This window comes from Adelges cooleyi, unplaced genomic scaffold, assembly GCF_023614345.1.
Source record: "Adelges cooleyi isolate 19-005CV unplaced genomic scaffold, UGA_ACOO_1.1 ACOO_flye_CR_arks_rails_tigmint_CR_PRNA_651, whole genome shotgun sequence".
Taxonomy (NCBI): Eukaryota; Metazoa; Arthropoda; class Insecta; order Hemiptera; family Adelgidae; genus Adelges; species Adelges cooleyi.
Genome location: NW_026096352.1, coordinates 13,278,827 through 13,297,275, shown reverse-complemented (window position 1 = coordinate 13,297,275; position 18,449 = coordinate 13,278,827). Strand labels below are relative to the sequence as shown.

Genomic DNA, 18,449 nt, shown 5'->3' with positions numbered 1-18,449 from the left:
CATAATATGATACTGAGTGATAATATTATCAAATTCTTATCTTTTTAATATATTATCTATATTTCTAAAAATACAAAGCATAATAATGTAAACATTCTCTTTTCAATGAATGTATTTGTAAATTATTATGACGTTTTACATATTATTTACTTGTTAAGATTATTATAATTTAAAGTAATGAAATTTATGTTTTAAAATTAAGAAATCAGTCAATTTCTCAATTAGTACATTTATATTTATTATAAATTGATCATAAGTGTTAATTGAATTGGCATTTTCGTAAAAATATTCATATCATTAAAAACAAATTATAGGATGTTCAGCTTTATGTAAATATGGATACATTTTTCTAACACTATACCATTTTTGGTTTTAGTAACGCTAATATACTCCACTGTTTTTGTGTCCAATTCAAGTAAAAATGGATTTTCATGATACTGGTGTTGACAATAAAGACCTTTGCAATGTATTGCTTAAATGGGTTAGTAAAATACTATGAAAATACAAAATCAAAAATATTCATGCTTAAAATATTGAAACCAACCTACTTTATAATTGTTTTAAATTCTTACATTATTCATGTGGTCCATATTTTATTGTAGGACACTGTTAATGTTATTAACTTACTACCTTACATATTTTTTTTATTCATTCGCAATATTTATATTTTGATACTTTAAACATAATATTATAATTATAGGGTATAATAAAAATTGTATGACAATTTACAGTAAATATTAGTATTATTTATTTTTTGCCAATACTTATGTTTAAGTCTGTTTTTTTATTTATTTTATATTTAGTTACAAACGTTATCTCTAAAAGCACCTCATAGGACTTTACACGATATATCCGATGGAGTCGCAATGGCTGAAGCTCTTAATCAAATGTAAGTAGTACTTGTTGATGTAAAACATAAATAAGTACATGTATTTTTTTTATAGTGCTCCAGAATGTTTTGATGATACTTGGTTTTCAAAAATAAAAAAAGATGTTGGTAGTAATTGGAGACTTAAGGTAACTAGATAGATGATACACATGTAATATATTACATCTAAGTATTGTACTTTAAGAATACTACAAATATGCATATTTATTATTGGGTATGTGGTTCAATTGTCAAACTTACCTTAGTGTTTGATTTCTGCATCAATGCTAAACAGAAAGAAGCAGATTATATGTAAAAATGTTAAAAAATATATTGTTCTGACTATTCTATATTATAATTTAATTTGGTTTTTTAGGTCAGCAATTTAAAGAAAATTGTAGAAAAAATCCACGATTTTTATCAAGAGTGCGATTCTCAACATATTGGACATTTTGCTGCCCCAGATGTTTTGAAAATAGGTAATACTTAAATAGGTTAAAGACAAAAGTTTGGAAATAATTATTGTGCTCAGACTAAATATGCCAAGGCTCAACATCATTATCTTGGAATAATATAAAGATTGATAAATATAGATAAAGTTTATTATGTTGTCATTTAATAAATAAATTATATAGGTAATAAATTAAGTATTAAAACTAATTTTTTTTTGTTTTACTAAATAAAAATAAAAGTTCAATATTCCATTTGTTCTGTCTTAAATAAACATAAACAAGCCATTATGATATTAAATTCGTGAGATCACTGAAATATTACATACTACAAATAACTTATTTCACTATATACCTTTTAGAAGAAAACCTGTATCGTCAGCAAAACATAACTTTTCCTGGAGTATTTTGTAAGTTGAAGAAACTATTGATTGTTTTGAAAATGAAATAATAATATGTTTTATTTTTTCCTATCATTATTCAATACTAAATTGAAATATTATTAATTTGTTAAATATTTTCCAGTAATAATTGTGGTAGTTGTGTACCTAATAAATACATATTGTAGCATTCAATTTTAGACTTAACCGTAATATTTTTAGGTAGCTGTTAAAATATATAATAAATTAGATATTGTATAATACTATACCTTGTAAATTAGAAGTAATGAGAAGATTACAACGAATGTAGGGAATTATTACATCTCCCAAAATTAGACTCAGAATAAATACATAATTATTTACACCGTTAAGTTACAATAATTATTTTTTTATTCGTGACAATAGTTCGATGATTGTGTCTGTATGCTTGTTATTAAAATAATTATATTGTTCTATATAGGTGGTGAAGAAAATAAAAAAGAATTAGCTCGTCTGTTACAGCTTATCTTAGGTTGTGCTGTGAACTGTCGTAAGGCTCAAGGTATTTTATATTTAAGTTAGATTTTATAGTTATTTAGTTTTGTTGAATTTATTATTAGCTTTGAAAAGTTCTTAAAGTTTGATATACGTTTGTTTTTCTAGAATTTATTACAAAGATTAGATCAATGGATGAAAATTCTCAAACAGTAATTATGCAGTCTATACAAGATTTAGAAAGAATTCAAGGACACGCTCAAAGTAGTTTTACTAATAGTTTAAGTATTGATACAGTACAGCAAGATCAAATGCAACAAATTGTCGACGAACTTCAAGCAGTAACTCGAGATAGAGATCAAATGACTCAACGCTGTCTTGAACTTGATTCACAAGTACATTGTTATTTGTTTTACTAATAACCAAATTAATTTCAAATTTTTTTACTTTCATTCGTAAAATGCAATAATTTAAACCATTCTGAAACTGTATGTAAACAATATATACTGGTTATAGGTGTATGTTATTAAATCCTTTTTTAATAAATCCAATTTGGTGACTGCCATAAAATACATTTTTAAAATTGATTTATCTAATCTGTATGTTTAGATTAGTTTATTGCAAGAAGAAAAAAATTATATACTAGACGAAAAAAAACATTTGGAAGAAAGGCTATTAGAAAGTGTGGAAGATCCTCTGAAAGGTAATGGTCAAATGAGAAGACAAATTGAAGACCTGAAAGAAGAACTGTACAAAGCTGAAACATGTAAGCTTTTTACATTAATAAAATGTCAAGAAACGCATTAGCCATTTAATATTTTAAAAGTTTCAGATAGTGCAAAACAGTTAGACTTATCATAATAGAAGTATTTATAGGATAATTTACAATTATTATTTGTGTACATGAAATTATAATAGATGATAAAAATCCTTGTTGTACATTATTGTAGGAAAATATTTGTGTTTACATATTTGTTATTCATATGTGTATTAATTGTTTTATTCCAACAGCTAGGGATGACTATCGGCTAAAATTTGAGACACAAGAGAGAGAAATGACTGATTTGAAATCAAAATTTGAATTACTACAAGAAACGGCTGGCGAAGCAAGGTTGTTAAAGGACGAGTTGGATATTCTTCGAGACACAGCTGACAGAGTTGAAAAATACGAATCAACCCTACAGTCGTACAAAAAGAAACTTGAAGAACTGGGTGATCTAAAACGTCAAGTTAAAGTATTAGAAACAAAAAACATAGCTTATATTCAACAAAACATGGAATTGGAACAGGTGAGGGCCTTTTTAGTGTTTACCAAGTTTTAATCAATATTTTATTGTATAAATTATTTTAAGGAAATAAAAAAAACTACCGTGTGGAAATCACAATTGGATATTTACAAAAAACAAGTGACTGAACTGCATCAATCACTCAATGACGAGACAAACAAATCAGATAAATTAGAGTTTGAAATAAAAAAAATGATAGAAAATATTAGCACATTAAAAAAAGAAAAAGATGTAAATCAAATTTTTTACATATATATATATATATATATTATTTATTTTATTGGTGTCTATTTTGTTAATTTATTGTGTTTAGAGATTAATCGTTGAGAGAGATTCATTAAAAGAAGCAAATGAAGAACTAAAATGCTGTCAAACACAGCAAAAACGCAATGGTGGTATTGAACATTCACAAACAACTACTAGTGACGATTTGGAGTCGGTCATGGATTTAAAGTCAGTTTTTAAATTGTTAAAATGTTTCATTTTTAACTATAATGATAATATTTTTAGGCAAAAATTAGTTCGGCTTCAACATGAAAATACAATGTTAAAAATGAATCAAAAAGATCCAGAAGAAGATAAAATCACTGTACTGCAAACACTATTAGATGATACGAGACAACAATATAATCAGTTACGTTTGGATAATAGGTATTGTATTTGGTTCAGTTAAATATTTTTCACATTGTGTTCTGTTTTAGTGTCATAGGTGTATAATTTGTTGACAGGAAAGCGAATCAAAGGATAATGGAATTGGAATCCGACCTTAAAGAACAGTCTGATGAAAACTCTAATGAATGGAAGTCCAAGATAAAAGAACTTCAAAATAAACTTCAGTGTGAAAAAGACACGAGATCAATGGACATAGAAGAAAAAAACGCAGCAATAACAGAAAAAGGTATGTATTGTAATAATAATAATGTATTGTATTGTCTGTAATAATCAAATGTTAATATAAAGTTGAATTAAATTGTTCAGATCAGCTAATAAACTTACTACAAGTTACTATAAATCAGAAAGACTTGGAACTTCAAGAGTGGGAAGAAAAACATAAAAAATGTATTGAAAAAGCAAAATCCGTTGTGAAGTCAATGGATATGAAAAGTGTTATGACATCAGACGCAGATATAAATGTTCTTCACAATAAGTTACTGAAAGCAAACAGTGAAATTATGGATTTAAAGGTAATTATATAGTTTTCTAAGTCTCCAGTCATAGTAATTTCTATCATGCACATTAATTAGATCTACACAGGGCCGTATTCAGACCGGTTTTCTCAGCTCTTATGTCGGGGGCTCGGCCCTAAACCTTTTATTAAAGGGCTCGGGCCTACAAAAAAAATAAAATAAAAGGGCCCGGAAGATTTAGTTTTGATGACATAAATAAAAACTATTATTATTTATTTAGTTTTTGCCAACATTGACAATTACAAAAAAATTAATAATATTTTGATTGTAAGTTTATATTCAAAACACCGTGTTTGCTTAAAGAATGGTTGCTGCCCAAGTGATTTTTATTACTATTTAATACAGAAGTTTCTAGAAAATAATACATTTTGGTTAAAACGGCATTTTTTGTCAGAAGTTTTATTTTATTTTAATATTTCGCCACAAGTTCCATCGGACAAATTAAGAATAATTCTGAAGCTAATTTAAATAACCAATTTTCATTTTAATTAACAAAAGCGAGTAGACACTTACTTAAATGATCTAGAGAAACTAACATTCTTGTTATGAATTATTTTTTCAACACTGATGGCTTCATGTGTCATTTTTTAATTGAGCTAAGTACTAAAAGAATTTCACTTACAATGTTTTTTCTCCAAAATTGACCGTACAAATTTTCAATTATGCTAGATTCTTACTATGTTAAAGTTATGGTGATATAATACTTGGATAGCCATTAAAAGAAATAATCAGCTAATTAAAATCTATTTTTTTTTTGTATTTATGTACATGTTTAGAAAGAACAAGAGTGTTTTAAAATGTCACAAGAACACGAAGAAAAATTAATGGCTACTGCGTTTTATAAACTTGTAAGTTATCGTATATTTTATACATTTAAGAATTATTTGACTTTTTACCGTACAGAGGAGATTAACAAAAAATGTACTTGTAATAATTCTCTCCCCTCTTTTTTAGGCCCAAACAAAAATGCAAGAGTCTGTTGACCAACGAGTAATGAATCAGGGGTTATTGCACAGTCAAACATTTTTATCAAAACACAGACACCAACCAAATAAAAATGTCGAATTACCTATTATATCGAAATAGTTTTTTTCGAGACAACTTATTATATTTATTTAATTTGCGTTTTTTATTGTTTGATAGTTACTAAATTTTGTTTTCATTCAACTTTTCTAATTGGCAAAATTAAATTTTATCAATAAATTTTATTTTTGATACCTATAATATTGAAATTATCGAGACCACTAAATTATAAAAGTTAAATGAATACAATTATATTTAAATTTTAAGGATACACAAGTATTAATTTTAATTAAACTAATTATCGTGTAATACTTTTTTTTTTTTTATAAATAAACATATTGACTAGTTTTTTGCAAAGCATTATAATCAAATTTTGTTTTTATTTCTTAGAACTACAGAAGCTATTAAGTAATAATATCGAACAGATATTATTTTATGAAAACATCACTGATAGTTAATTAACTTATATCCATTCTTTCACAGTCAAACGACCGTCCTAGCAAAAATCATTTGAAAATCTCCTTATAAGAGGCAGCGATGGAATAAGGTATATAAAAATATGAAATTATTTTCTTAAATAAACAACAACTTATATTTGAGTATAATTTTATATAAAAAAAATGTTTTGTTCGTAAGTAGTAGATAATACAATCAGTTATAAAGTAATAGTTATAAATAAGTAGTGTAATAGTTAAAAAAAATTAATCAAACTAACAATTTAAACAAAACATTTTATACTAATTGTGTATCTGTATATGTTTTACTACACTGTTATTAATGTCGTAATTGAATAAGTATTTTTGAATATAATAGTAATATGATAATAAATAGTAACACATTTTAATTTTACCCCGTCATATAAGGGTTGTACATTATGGCTATAGTGGGTACATAGCAATTCTAAAAAAATATAGGTAATAGTAATTTTACATCATAATTACATTACAAAGAAAAGAACAGTTAAGTTATGAGTAATATTATTATATTTATCATTAAACTGACACTCCGTTCAACAGTTTTTTGTCGAACAGGAACTCGCCAAGAGCTCCATGCGAATCCATCATTTTACCAAGGTTGGATATCTTTCCAGCTAAATCGCGTTGGCCTTCATATTGTTCAGTTAAGAAGTCGCCAGTCAACCAATCCACCAACTAAAATTTTAAAAATAACATTAAAGAAAAATAATCAAGATCTAACTAACTTCTAACAAATTATTTTTGTATTAAAATTTTTTTACTTTAACTATTTATACATCAAGATTGTAGATAGTAAGAACTATTTGTTTTCTTTGTGATTTATGGAGAAGTAAATAAAATATGTGGCATGTAATGAAATAACTAATATAAAATTGAGGTATTAAAGATTGGTTATTAGTCAGAGCGATTTGTATGGTATTTGTAATGTCATACGCATAAATAAATACAAATAGGCAAAATTGTGAAAAAATGTTAATATTATACACAGTGCCGTAAAGCATGCACTTAAGGAGGGTTAATTATTTCAAACCATTAAGTGATCTACAGAGAAATATAAATTCCTCAGTAAGTATTTCAAATAAATAATAAATGTATGTTGAATATTCAAAAGGTAATAGTAATATATATTATTGACCTTTCTGTGGTGATAAGTCTTTTGTTTGCTAACTGTTATTCTGATTATTTATACTCCTATTATATGCCTATCTAAGTTTCATAGGTGTTGCGATTAAATATATAAAAAACCAAAGAGCAAATATTAATAAAGGGCACCACTTATTAATTTTTTTATTGAATAATTACATCTGTTTGTAATAGGTAGCAAACAAATAAACTACTTTATCTTAATAAAATAACAGATATTTTACAAAGTAAATCCTTCAGCAATGTTAGGCAATTTCTTGAAAACTCGTAACTAATTAAATATAGTGTCAGTCATATAAAAATAATAATTGGGTGATTTTTATTATCACATCTTATTGTTTATTTTCTGTCATGCTATTTTTTACAACTATAATGCCCTTTTGTAGGTCAATGTACCTTAATATCTAGTAATGATCAATTGCATTGGAATCTTATTAAAGTTCTACAATTTTAACATATTTATCGCTCTAGTACTTAAAGCGAACATTTTATCATAGCTATTTGAATGCCAATAATTTAAATCAAAGTTTCATTTAAGTAGAACTTTTAAAATTATAATACCAAGAGTCAATAATATTTTAATTATAAGGTGATTATCAAAAACACTCTAAAAGATAAGTCAATGATAGAAAAATCAATGGGAAAAAAAATTGAGTAGTAATACTTTAGTTAGCGAATCATTCATGAAACAAATAAGACTATTAGTTTATTGTCACGTAAGGCAAAACATTTCAAGTACTACTTACATGATAGTCATTGAAATCTTGTCCGTCCCGCCCAGGTTCTTCACACGTACTGGCAATGTCCCTTATCTTACGGGTCACATGTGCTTCTAATTTCAGTGCATCTTTCAAAGCACTCAAACCATCAGCCCAAGTCTCAGCTAATGGTTGCTATAATAATACAATTATAATAAGTATTAGAGGTTTTTTTTAAACAATACTGGGTTAATATTTTGACATACCGGGTCACGGATAAGTTGACCAATATCCTGAGTTAAGCCTCCTCTCATCAACAAATATCCGATTATTTTAATAGCATGTTCTCGCTCTTCGCTGGCATTTTCAAAAAACATATTAGCAAATCCTGGACGATTTATTGTGTCTTTAGAAAAATGTGCTCCCTGTAAACAAAATGTATAACATATTCATACTACTATAACAGAACTATGAAATCAATGTTTTTCAACATATCATTTGGAAATTTATGTTTATTAGAATGTTCATTAGGTGAAGGAAAATCAGTATACTGATGAGTATATACTCTCTATATCTACTGACATATACTGGCGGCCGTTATAAATAAATACTTATCAAGTTTTTAAGTAAAATAATAGATTTTTAACATTTATTTGTTTTATTTCTTTTGCCTTTATGTGCTTGCATATTTATTTCTTATTCGAGGAATTGAGGAAATATGTTGTATTCAGTGCCACTTAAGAGTGAACGATTAGGTTAGGTAAGCAGACATTATAATCATGTATTCACTTTACAGCCTTAAATTAGAGCTGAAAAAATTGTATTATACATTTTAGCTTCCATGTGGAGCTGAGCTAGTATTAGTTTTAAAAATATGTTTTTTTATCTGTCTGTATGAGCCTTCAATAGCTTTTAAAATACTGAGCGAATGTAGCGAGTCTACAGATCAGAAATTGTATATAAAATATGCATCTTTAAGCCAAAAGTAAACCCTTCTGCTTTCACTACTAAGAAAAACACCTTAAAAATATACATTTGTCACAATCCAGAAATATGGGTAAAATAGTTGCCAGTTATATTAGCATTGCATATTTGATCTAACTAAGAGGATTTTCTCCTTCTGAGCAAAAAATTATCAAAATGTGATCACCCTAATAATTAGACTTATTTATTTTATAACTTGAACAACTTTTAAGAACTCAAATTCAAATCAAAATCGCTTGTTAAACCAAATGAGTCTAGAATCGGTTTAGAATTGTTGGCTTTATTATTGTTAATTAAAAGTATAGGGCAGAGAGGTAGTATGGCTGAGTGCTCTAATAGATAACATTGTACTGCACTGCCCCAAACCTCTCGCCAGAGTAATTACTCAAAAGCGGTTATCACCCTGTCATTACTTATTGCAAGTTATTCACACTTTATTTACCACTTAATTTTATTAATTTTTGTTTTATTTTTAAATATTGATCAAACTTTAGGTAAAAATCTGAAAATGAAATAACGAAAAGCAAGCAAATTTATAGCACAAGTGCTTTTTGTAGACAAAAAATTCATGTTTGATATATCAGCTAATAATTTTACCATTATTAATACAGATTTAAAGACATAGGAAAATACTTTGATAGAACACTTAATTATTATGTAATACAAAGCTAAAGTCCAAAATTATTAAAACGACTTTTTCGTGTCACAAATTCACTTTACCGGACACCCCTTTTTGACATTTTTGCCGTATTAAAGTGTTTGTTTTACGCTGACTACAAATTTGAGGTCAGAATTAGGCTGAATATTGTTGCACGAGATGACTGCAGTGCAGCGCCTGCAAGCCGTGTTACGTGTTGGGCAAAAAAAAAAAAGACCACGCGGGCATAGTCGCGTTGATTGCTAACCGTTGCCGCCGCACCCGTTGCATACTGTAATATAGGAAAACTTCAAAGTTCAAGTAGCTATAACTTTTGAAATAGAGAATTCCGCCTAATTCAGGCTTCAGTTTTGTAATCAGCATAGAAAACACTATAATATGGTAAAAAACGCAAAACCAAAGTGCGACTGGTTATGAGAATTCATGCCTCTTTTATGATAACAATACTATCTCAAGCTTGAAATAAGCTCATTAAACTAATATCAATCGGTATTGATACTGTTGCCTACTGAATGATTGGGATATTGATTTTATTGATTACATACACATGAGTAGTAATGTTGTTCGATAATTTAATACTACCCTAAATCATGCGCACTCCCTAAGAGTATAATTGTAAGTCATTACCATTGCAAAGTATGTCATAGAAGCGATGAGTTCTTCTTGGACTTGGGCTTTCAATTTTTTCGTGCACGGATCCACCATGGTGATCCAGTCGTCTGGAATTTGAACCTTTGGCAATTTACCTAATAAATCACAACCGGACACAATAGAATAAACGGATATACCTTTAATTGTATACGTAACAGTGCTTCGGGTACTCACATTGCATTTTGCCGTGAACTTGCTGATGGTCGCTGACCACAAAGAGCACAGCCACGACGAGTAGTGATAATTTTAACATTTTCGATGATATTACTACGATCGTTTTTGAGTGCGGATTGATTGATCACAAACGGACTTGGAATTCTGAAAAAGAAACCGACCAAACGTTATTGCACCGAACAAAATTAACGTTTCACACAATACACACACAACCGTCTGTGGACGGCAAAGAATTAATAAAATTGAGACTACGCTAAATGCTAAAATGTAAAAACAATAAAATATTAACAAACACAGTAACGGGTATCGTCGGGATAATAATAATTTTATTATTACCTCATAGACCGTGTAGCAGTGGTTTGGGCTGTACTATAACAATACTATAGTTCGATAACAGCAGCAATCGGCAGCCACAAAGAAATTGGAAGGCTGACAAAGTGCGACAAGTCCCAATGTTATCAGTGCCCCTCTACGCGACCTTCGCTCTTTTGTCCTGTTTGCTTTGCTAATGCGCCAGCTCGTGTCGGTGGCGGCTGTGTATGTGTGTGTATATGTGCGTGTGTGAGTGTGTGTGTGTATGTGCGCACAGTAAATTTCCCAGTGGCCTATACTTTATTGTTGTTATCGTGCCATTGTGTTTGTCTTGTTAATCGACATCGTCGTCGTTGGATTATTTTTAAGAGTGAAACAAAAAAAACAACTCTACATTCTACAAATGCGCCTTATCTATTGTTAAAAGTATTAGTTCTTATTTTTTTTTTGTGCTCGCCCTGTACTTTGTAACGCTCGCCGAGCACTTTGGCGTACGGCATTGTCGATTTTTCGATACAAAATCATTACTCTTGAACGTTACGTCGGTCCGCTGTCATTTCTTAACGGTTTGTCAACAGAATTGGTCATCCGTTTTCTTCACAGGGTGTCGATTCCAACATTGTAAGTATTGATACATGTTATACGTATATAAATATATATTTTCACACCCGACTCGGTAATCTACCTAGTCTTAATGACAAAACTACCCCTACTATATAAAATGAATTTGTATATATATATATATATATATATAATATTTAATAAAGAAAAGATACCGTAACATTGAAAATTTATAGTACCTGGTTTTGCTGTATGTAAAATATTATAATATACTATAATATCTTTTGTTTTCACTTTAAAATGTAAGTATCATAGTACCCGTGTATTGTTGTAATCAGAACTTTGACGATCGTCGCACGACTCGATACATGTCTGCTACATTTATATGTAACAATTTGAAAATCAATGTTTTAATTCTATTAGTTCTAATAATGAGCTCTAGGTTGTTATTAAACCTCAACTTGACACTGTATTTTTGAAAATACATACCTTTTTTAAATTAATTTCTATGACTGACCTATAATCGTTTCATAAAGGTACAGAATTGAATATTTACTCTTATTGTATAGTATCATGTTTAGCTGCTATAATACAATCAATGGGATACTTCAGCAGCCCTTAATGTTCTATTTGAGGGTGGCTGTCTATATTAGTAATTAAGGTGTTAAGCATCCCTTGAAAAATTATTAACTGGTTCTGATACGTTTTTCAGTTCTATTCGCTGATAGTAGAAAATTGCAGAACTATAATTATTATATTTTGTGTTATAATGTTTTATCCTTGAAAGTAACATTTAAATTGACATCATATAGGTAATAATTAAATTTAAAAATGTTGGATTTTTTTTTATTACTATCAGATTTTAAATCTGAGATGGACATTGATAAGGGTTATTTAACATCGTCGGCCTAAATCGCAAAGGTTGTACTCCTTTGTTTTTGATTTTGGGATATTTAGTGATTATAATGAAGAAGAAAAAACTCATCGTATGATAAGGTCATACTTCAATTAATGATATGACTACGAAAAAGTTGTATCTCCAATCCACTATTTGATAATGTTTTTGATTGAATACTATACAATATTTTTAGCATAGTGTTATTATTTGTTATTAATTTAATTATGTAAATGTTTATTTTTTCCATAATAGGTAATATTTCAAACTAAATATTGCCTAAAAACTGTATGTCATATCTTCATATAAATTTAAAATTATAAGAAGAAATAGTTGCAAGTCCGTTGAACAAATATCATCAGTCATATCTCCATATATTTTATTAGACAATATAAGATAAAAAAGTTCCAAGTCCATTAAAAAAAAATTAATTGAAATTACAATATTTAAATTGTTCAAACAATAATTGTTCAATTATGTTTTTTTAAATGAAGGGGAAAAAAATAATGTCTATTTTTTTTAAAAGTGCATTTATCAAATGTTTTTTCTTCTCCTGAACATTTTGTCATTTTGGACCTACAACCTATGCGATTTAGGCCGACGATATGATTAATACTTGTACAAGTAATTTTATTATACTGGTTCGCCTATCTTTGTATTGTACCAAAAGTAATCTATTCTAAAACAAATTTATAGATTAAACTCTTTAAACTATGGATTTTCTCTAATGTCTAATTAAATAAGTAATGAACATTTTTCTAATACCTAATTTTTTTTAATTTCATTAAAAAACAATTGTTTACCAAATTCTAAGTAATTCTAAGTATCTACAACTTTTCATTTGGTTTTTTTCCTCTAGATTGTTTCTTTTTTTTCATAATTTAATCTACCAGTTACCAAGGCGGTTTGTTCAAACCAACAAAGTTTTCAGGAATAGTGATAAACTGTTTTTTTGTTTAATTTGTTTTGTAACTACTAAAAGAAACGCGAGGTTTAAATAACATGAAGATTAATTACCAATAAATATTAACAAAAATTACCCAATATAGATTTCAGTTAAAATATATTTTTATGTCCTCTGTGACTCTCTAAACATAATATAGGAAAGAAGTAAAATAATGAACTATTTAAAAAAAGCTTAACCACAAAAAAATAGTACACTTAAATGTATACACATATTTCAGCAGTAATGTTACCATCACCAGTGCTAACAGAGTCAGTCTGTATTCGCGTTTATGCTAAATTGTATTGATTTATGTGGTTAAAGTTTTTTGAAATATTTTATTATTTTATTTCATTTTGCAACTGGTCCACTCAATCAAGTAATGATAATTTTCAAATAATATATTAAATAAATAAAATGAATGTGAAGAGGCTATATCATATAGTATTACATGTATTTTGTAGCATACAGATAAGGTATCCTTTTGTTGAAAATGGCAGTTGGCTTTATTCAATTACAAGTGGGGAAATGTAAGGAGGTACTGCCTTCGTAACCATTGTCACTTTTAACAAAAGAAATGTCTATTCTTATATTATATCATAATAAGTAATATACAGGATGTCTCATGAAGACAGTCTTGTTAGTACTTTACTTTTTTGGCGGATGTGTCTGAGCCTTTATCACAATATAATGAGATAAATGCACTTTGTACTGATACGTATCCACCGGAAGGGTTAAGTATGAGTAATTGGTTTAAATTATTACACTTGTATTTGGATAGTATTTTCAATATTACTCTATACATATTTTAAATACTTTAAGTTAATTACACTAAAAATAAATCTTGATCATTATCCGTTAATGGTTGACAAATATTTAGAAATATTGATGACTTTTATATTATCTATGTTACAATCATTATGTAATAACTCATATAGCCATTAAATTGTATTCATAACAGGTAAATAATTTATGGCGGTAAATGTAAATTAAATTATTTTAATAAAAAAAGCGGAAAAGGTATCACAACATCCAACGTGGCGAATAAAAATTCTCCATGCTATACAGTGTATTATACAATCTTGTCATAATAATATTTTATGTATTTATTTTTAAATCCACATATCAAGAATGTATCTCCTATATTTCCAATTAAATATAATAACAAAATAATTTATAAAAGTGAGTTTTTGATATGAATTGTAACTTTGACAAAAAAATGTAAGACAACCAGTGCCTGTAAAATTACAGCAATTAACAACCATTTATTCCTTTTAGTAATAATAAATCTGAAATTAGTGTAAAGATTTTACAGCTAACAACAAAAATAATATTCATAGTTATTGTTTCAGTTTCAGACGGAGACTTAAGATAAATCTTTTTTTGATATTACTAAAATAATATTTAAATTTTAACAATGTGTTTGGGTTTATGGAGAAAAAAATAGCTAGTCCATTATACTATACCATAGATGTTTTTGAGTGGTTTTTATTGTCATTATTTAATTATTATTATTATTTCTCTATTTATGTTGAGCGTTAATAGCAATTAAGTAATAATTTAAAGTTTTTAAATATTTTTGATGTACGTCGAAAATTAACAAATAAAAATGTTAACATCTATTTGACTATTTTAATACAACTTGTATTTAACACTTTTAGAAACTATTTACAATTATAAATTAATTTCAGGCAAAAATGAATATTAAGCTAGTAGCAATCTGCGTATTGACTACATTCTGTGTAGGATACGTTACTGGAGAATATTGTTACAACGATGTTGTTGGTGCTTGCAGCCCAGTTGGTAAGTTTATTTTATTTATATAATTTGAATTAGTATTCTAATATATAATATTAAACCCTATTCAGGAGGAGAAGTGACAAATTGTAATTCCAAGTATGGAGCTTTCAAAGGAGAAGAGATTTTATCAAGTTTCCAATACTATTCCAAGTCACATATTTTGCGCAGTTTTCAATACTTATTGATGGTATGTATTTTTGTATAAATTCTATTCGAGTAAAGCAAGATTTGTTTTTTAGGTATTTCTTTATTTAAACTGAATGTAAACAGACAAATCAACCATCATAATATTAACTTTAAATATATATTAATATTAGCATAATAACTAAATAAATATGCATAAATTGATAGATTACAAACTTTTCTTTGCACATTTGCACACATGTCCCAGTCATAGAAGATATAACAAAAAATAAGCACGATAATACTTCTATATAATAAAGTCTGGGGAAGATTTATCCTGTGCAGTATTTTTATCTTCAAACATGTCTCCTGATTATGAGTATTATTTTCTTAATAGAACACTATGAGCTCAGTAATATTAATAGTTTGATTATCTTATTGTTATTACTTCAACAACTATACAAGGTGATGTTTATTCTTATTAATGATGTAAACATGAACATTTGTTTAACATTGAGTGCTACTAATACATAGTCGACCCAGAAGTATTAGCAATAACAATATTTGCTTATAATAGTGGTATGTTAATTATTTGTGACATTTGGGTTATCATCCAAAGTAAGTATAAAAAAATAGTAGAAAAAACTTTAAATTCTTAAAGCCGTTTAATTAGTTCAATTTGGAGAAATCTATTAATCTTTTTTTTTTTTTTCAAGTATTTAAAATAGAGTTAAATTATAAATATTCTCAACATCAAAATATATAAGTTATAAATCGGTGTCTTGTGTAAATTAATAATATTTTTCATTTTCTGCCGCTGACTCATAGTATAATATCAAAGTATTTAACCTAATATAGTAACCCCATTTAATGTGTACAACACACAATTCATTAGATGTCTACTTGAAAAGAATTATTTTGATTGACATAGACATTACAACTATATTGTTGGTTAATAAAACACATGTTTGTTTTTTTTTCACTTCTTAATTGAGTGCAAGTAGTGCCATGATAAATAATAATTTATATTTTAATAGTAGTTACTCTATATAGTTACAAAAACCCACGGCAACAATTTTAAGTAGCACTTATTAGTATATCATGTATATAACTTTTTAGGTAATTATTTTCATTGGTTTCATAATTGTCTTGTTTTTAAGTATTATGAATCATAATTTAAAAATGTTTCAATGTGATATTATACAATATATTCAAGCTAGTTAAAGATGCAATAATGTTAAAACAAAATTTAAATAATTTAAGTCAAGACGTATTATTGAACAGGCTATATTTTTTTTTATTGCATTTACAAACTAGAATTTTTAAATAGTAATTATTTATTTTGTGTTTCGAATTTTGTTAATTTTAAACCATTCACTGCAATTTGATTACTATGTTGGCCTTTAAAAAAAAAAAAATTGTGTTATTTATTTATTAGAATTTGTATTCATTAATTTTTGTTTTTATTTTTCAAGTCCTCTCATTTTGGAAACTATGAAAAAAACCGTGGTGGATTCGAAAAACTTTACAGAAAATTGTCTGACGATACTTGGCAACAAGCTATTGACATAGTGAAATTCATCAGCAAACGTGGAGGACACATGGACTTCCGTTTGGCTAATGAAGAAAAGAACGACAAGGTTTTTGTTTACCAATATTTTAAATAAATTATTTTTGTTATTTATGACAACTCTAGTGTTATTATAACAACATTGTTATTATAATTTTTTTTTTTTTTAAGATAATCGATTACGAGATGTATGAATTGGGAAGTATGGCTAAAGCATTGGACATTCAAAAACGTTTGGCTTCCGAAGCATTTCACATTCATAGTGAAGTTACTCGTGTTAAGGAACACGATCCTGAGGTAATTTTTTTGTAAAATAAAATTTGGGTCTGTAACCGAGTGTAGTATTAATGTGGTCAAGTTAAATTGATTCAATCGATAGAAAATGTATGAGAATTACGTTAATTTAATATTTATTTGAGTATTTTTTGTCCATTTTTCACCATAAAAGCTTGCATTAAATATACAAGTATACATAAAATATTGTTACAACATTATAATGTTTACAGGTTGCATCTTACATAGAAAACAACTTTGTACATAAGCACTCATCGCTTGTACGAGATTTGGCTGGGCACACCAATGATTTGAAACATTTGATTGCTAATCAACCAGACCCAAGTTTGTCACTCTATTTGTTCGATGAATACCTACAAAAAACTATTTAATTTATATATCTTTATATTTTGTAAGTTAATAGTAATATTTATACTATAAATAGAACTTGCCTATTTTCTTTGAATACTAGTTTACACGAGAATAGACATTTAATATACAATAATGAGTTTATAAACAAAATATTTAAATATCTAATATCACAACTTTTAAAGAACAATTATATGTCGAACTATAAACGTATTATCTAAAATGGATATTATGTAATTAAGACAATTGTGTAAATCACACTTTTTTTTTTTTATTCTATTCTTTATATTTTTTAAAATTTACTACTTAGTTTATGATCAATTAACTCTACTAGGGTCGAACACCCAGTTATTATTACTATCATGTTATTATTTTATTGTTCTACTTAATATGTATTTTTTGGAATAAAACAATTTTATGTTGAAAATGTGGTGTTTAACTTCTTACTTCTTATGATAATATTATGAAAACCTCCAGCTTTTAATTAAAAAATAAATGTATGGAACATATTGGCTTTACAATGGTGTTCATAAGTATGTTTATATAAATATATCTTTGTATATAAAATAATATTTAATATATCTTTATATTTTTTTTTCTCGACTTCGATCTAATATCGATTGTAGAAAAAGTATCATCTACAATTGACTATAGTTATCTGATCAATAACCGCTTCAAAAAAATCTAGGAAGAAAATGTTTAGTTAAGTTTGAATCTGATATTTTCTATTTTTTTTTTTTTTTACTTTATATTATTATGTTAAAATGATTTAAGCATAAATATTATTTACTTATAATAAAACGGTGTACTATGCAGTTAATAAATGATAGAGTTTAAGTACCTAATAGTATAACCAATAGCTGCATAACATTTAAAGTACCAATATGTATAGAGGAGGTGTGTCGAATATGGAATACTAGATTATTTAGTGAAGTATGTGTCGCTATGTGTTATCTTTGACTGTAACTTGGTCTTTAGTTAATATTTTTATCGACCATATGGTGCTACTACCACTGTACTGCTATCAAACAGAATAAAACACGTTTATCGGTTTTTAAGATAACGGAAACATTAAAGGACGTATTTTTTAAATTTATTTTACTTTTTGAAGTTTTTATTTCATACAGCCCTCTATATAAATGAATAACTTTA

General features: G+C 27.2%; 3 protein-coding genes across 5 annotated transcripts in view; 2 read left to right on the top strand and 1 right to left on the bottom strand.

Annotated features, from left to right (window-relative positions):
- Window positions 1–17,724, top strand: part of LOC126844529 (ferritin heavy polypeptide-like 17) — a 49,528-nt gene extending 31,804 nt beyond the window's left edge. The window contains exons 1-6 of one of the 2 annotated variants that reach the window (XM_050582800.1): window positions 11,047–11,384; window positions 14,854–14,965; window positions 15,031–15,149; window positions 16,561–16,725; window positions 16,827–16,952; window positions 17,162–17,724. In XM_050582800.1, coding sequence (XP_050438757.1) covers window positions 14,860–14,965; window positions 15,031–15,149; window positions 16,561–16,725; window positions 16,827–16,952; window positions 17,162–17,320 — 675 coding nt within the window. In that variant the 5' untranslated portion in view covers window positions 11,047–11,384; window positions 14,854–14,859 and the 3' untranslated portion in view covers window positions 17,321–17,724. Of the gene's footprint in view, window positions 1–11,046; window positions 11,385–14,853; window positions 14,966–15,030; window positions 15,150–16,560; window positions 16,726–16,826; window positions 16,953–17,161 lie in introns of those variants that run through there. The other variant, XM_050582801.1, reaches the window with a different exon arrangement.
- On the top strand, window positions 157–5,952 carry LOC126844525 (protein Hook homolog 3-like). Of its 2 annotated transcripts, XM_050582791.1 has the most exons (16): window positions 157–174; window positions 377–481; window positions 804–889; window positions 945–1,017; window positions 1,245–1,347; window positions 2,158–2,238; window positions 2,340–2,566; window positions 2,781–2,937; window positions 3,183–3,460; window positions 3,524–3,688; window positions 3,771–3,910; window positions 3,968–4,108; window positions 4,186–4,355; window positions 4,436–4,641; window positions 5,421–5,492; window positions 5,599–5,952. In XM_050582791.1, exons 2-16 carry the CDS (start codon window positions 422–424, stop codon window positions 5,728–5,730), a joined length of 2,091 nt encoding a protein of 696 aa, XP_050438748.1. In that variant the 5' UTR covers window positions 157–174; window positions 377–421; the 3' UTR covers window positions 5,731–5,952. The 2 variants fall into 2 exon arrangements, with proteins under 2 accessions (XP_050438748.1, XP_050438747.1); XM_050582790.1 differs by lacking the exon at window positions 157–174 and having other exon boundaries at window positions 201–481.
- LOC126844530 (ferritin subunit) lies at window positions 6,296–10,936 on the bottom strand. Its single transcript, XM_050582802.1, has 6 exons — window positions 10,788–10,936; window positions 10,452–10,595; window positions 10,254–10,372; window positions 8,251–8,409; window positions 8,033–8,179; window positions 6,296–6,818 (listed from the first exon to the last, which is right to left on the bottom strand). The coding sequence occupies exons 2-6, from the start codon at window positions 10,528–10,530 to the stop codon at window positions 6,660–6,662; spliced, it is 663 nt and encodes a 220-aa protein (XP_050438759.1). The 5' UTR covers window positions 10,531–10,595; window positions 10,788–10,936; the 3' UTR covers window positions 6,296–6,659.
- Window positions 17,725–18,449: the final 725 nt, after the last annotated feature.

Bases quoted from the DNA above. Each gene is read 5' to 3' on its own strand.
- LOC126844525 (XM_050582791.1), top strand. From the start codon at position 422: ATGGATTTTCATGATACTGGTGTTGACAATAAAGACCTTTGCAATGTA. The intron at 3,461-3,523 runs GTGAGGGCCTTT...AATTATTTTAAG, and splicing joins AAAACATGGAATTGGAACAG to GAAATAAAAAAAACTACCGT. The intron at 3,911-3,967 runs GTCAGTTTTTAA...TAATATTTTTAG, and splicing joins GAGTCGGTCATGGATTTAAA to GCAAAAATTAGTTCGGCTTC.
- LOC126844530 (XM_050582802.1), bottom strand. From the start codon at position 10,530: ATGTTAAAATTATCACTACTCGTCGTGGCTGTGCTCTTTGTGGTCAGC. The intron at 8,410-10,253 runs GTAATGACTTAC...TTTTGTTTACAG, and splicing joins CTATGACATACTTTGCAATG to GGAGCACATTTTTCTAAAGA. The intron at 6,819-8,032 runs GTAAGTAGTACT...TTAAAATTTTAG, and splicing joins AAGATTTCAATGACTATCAT to TTGGTGGATTGGTTGACTGG.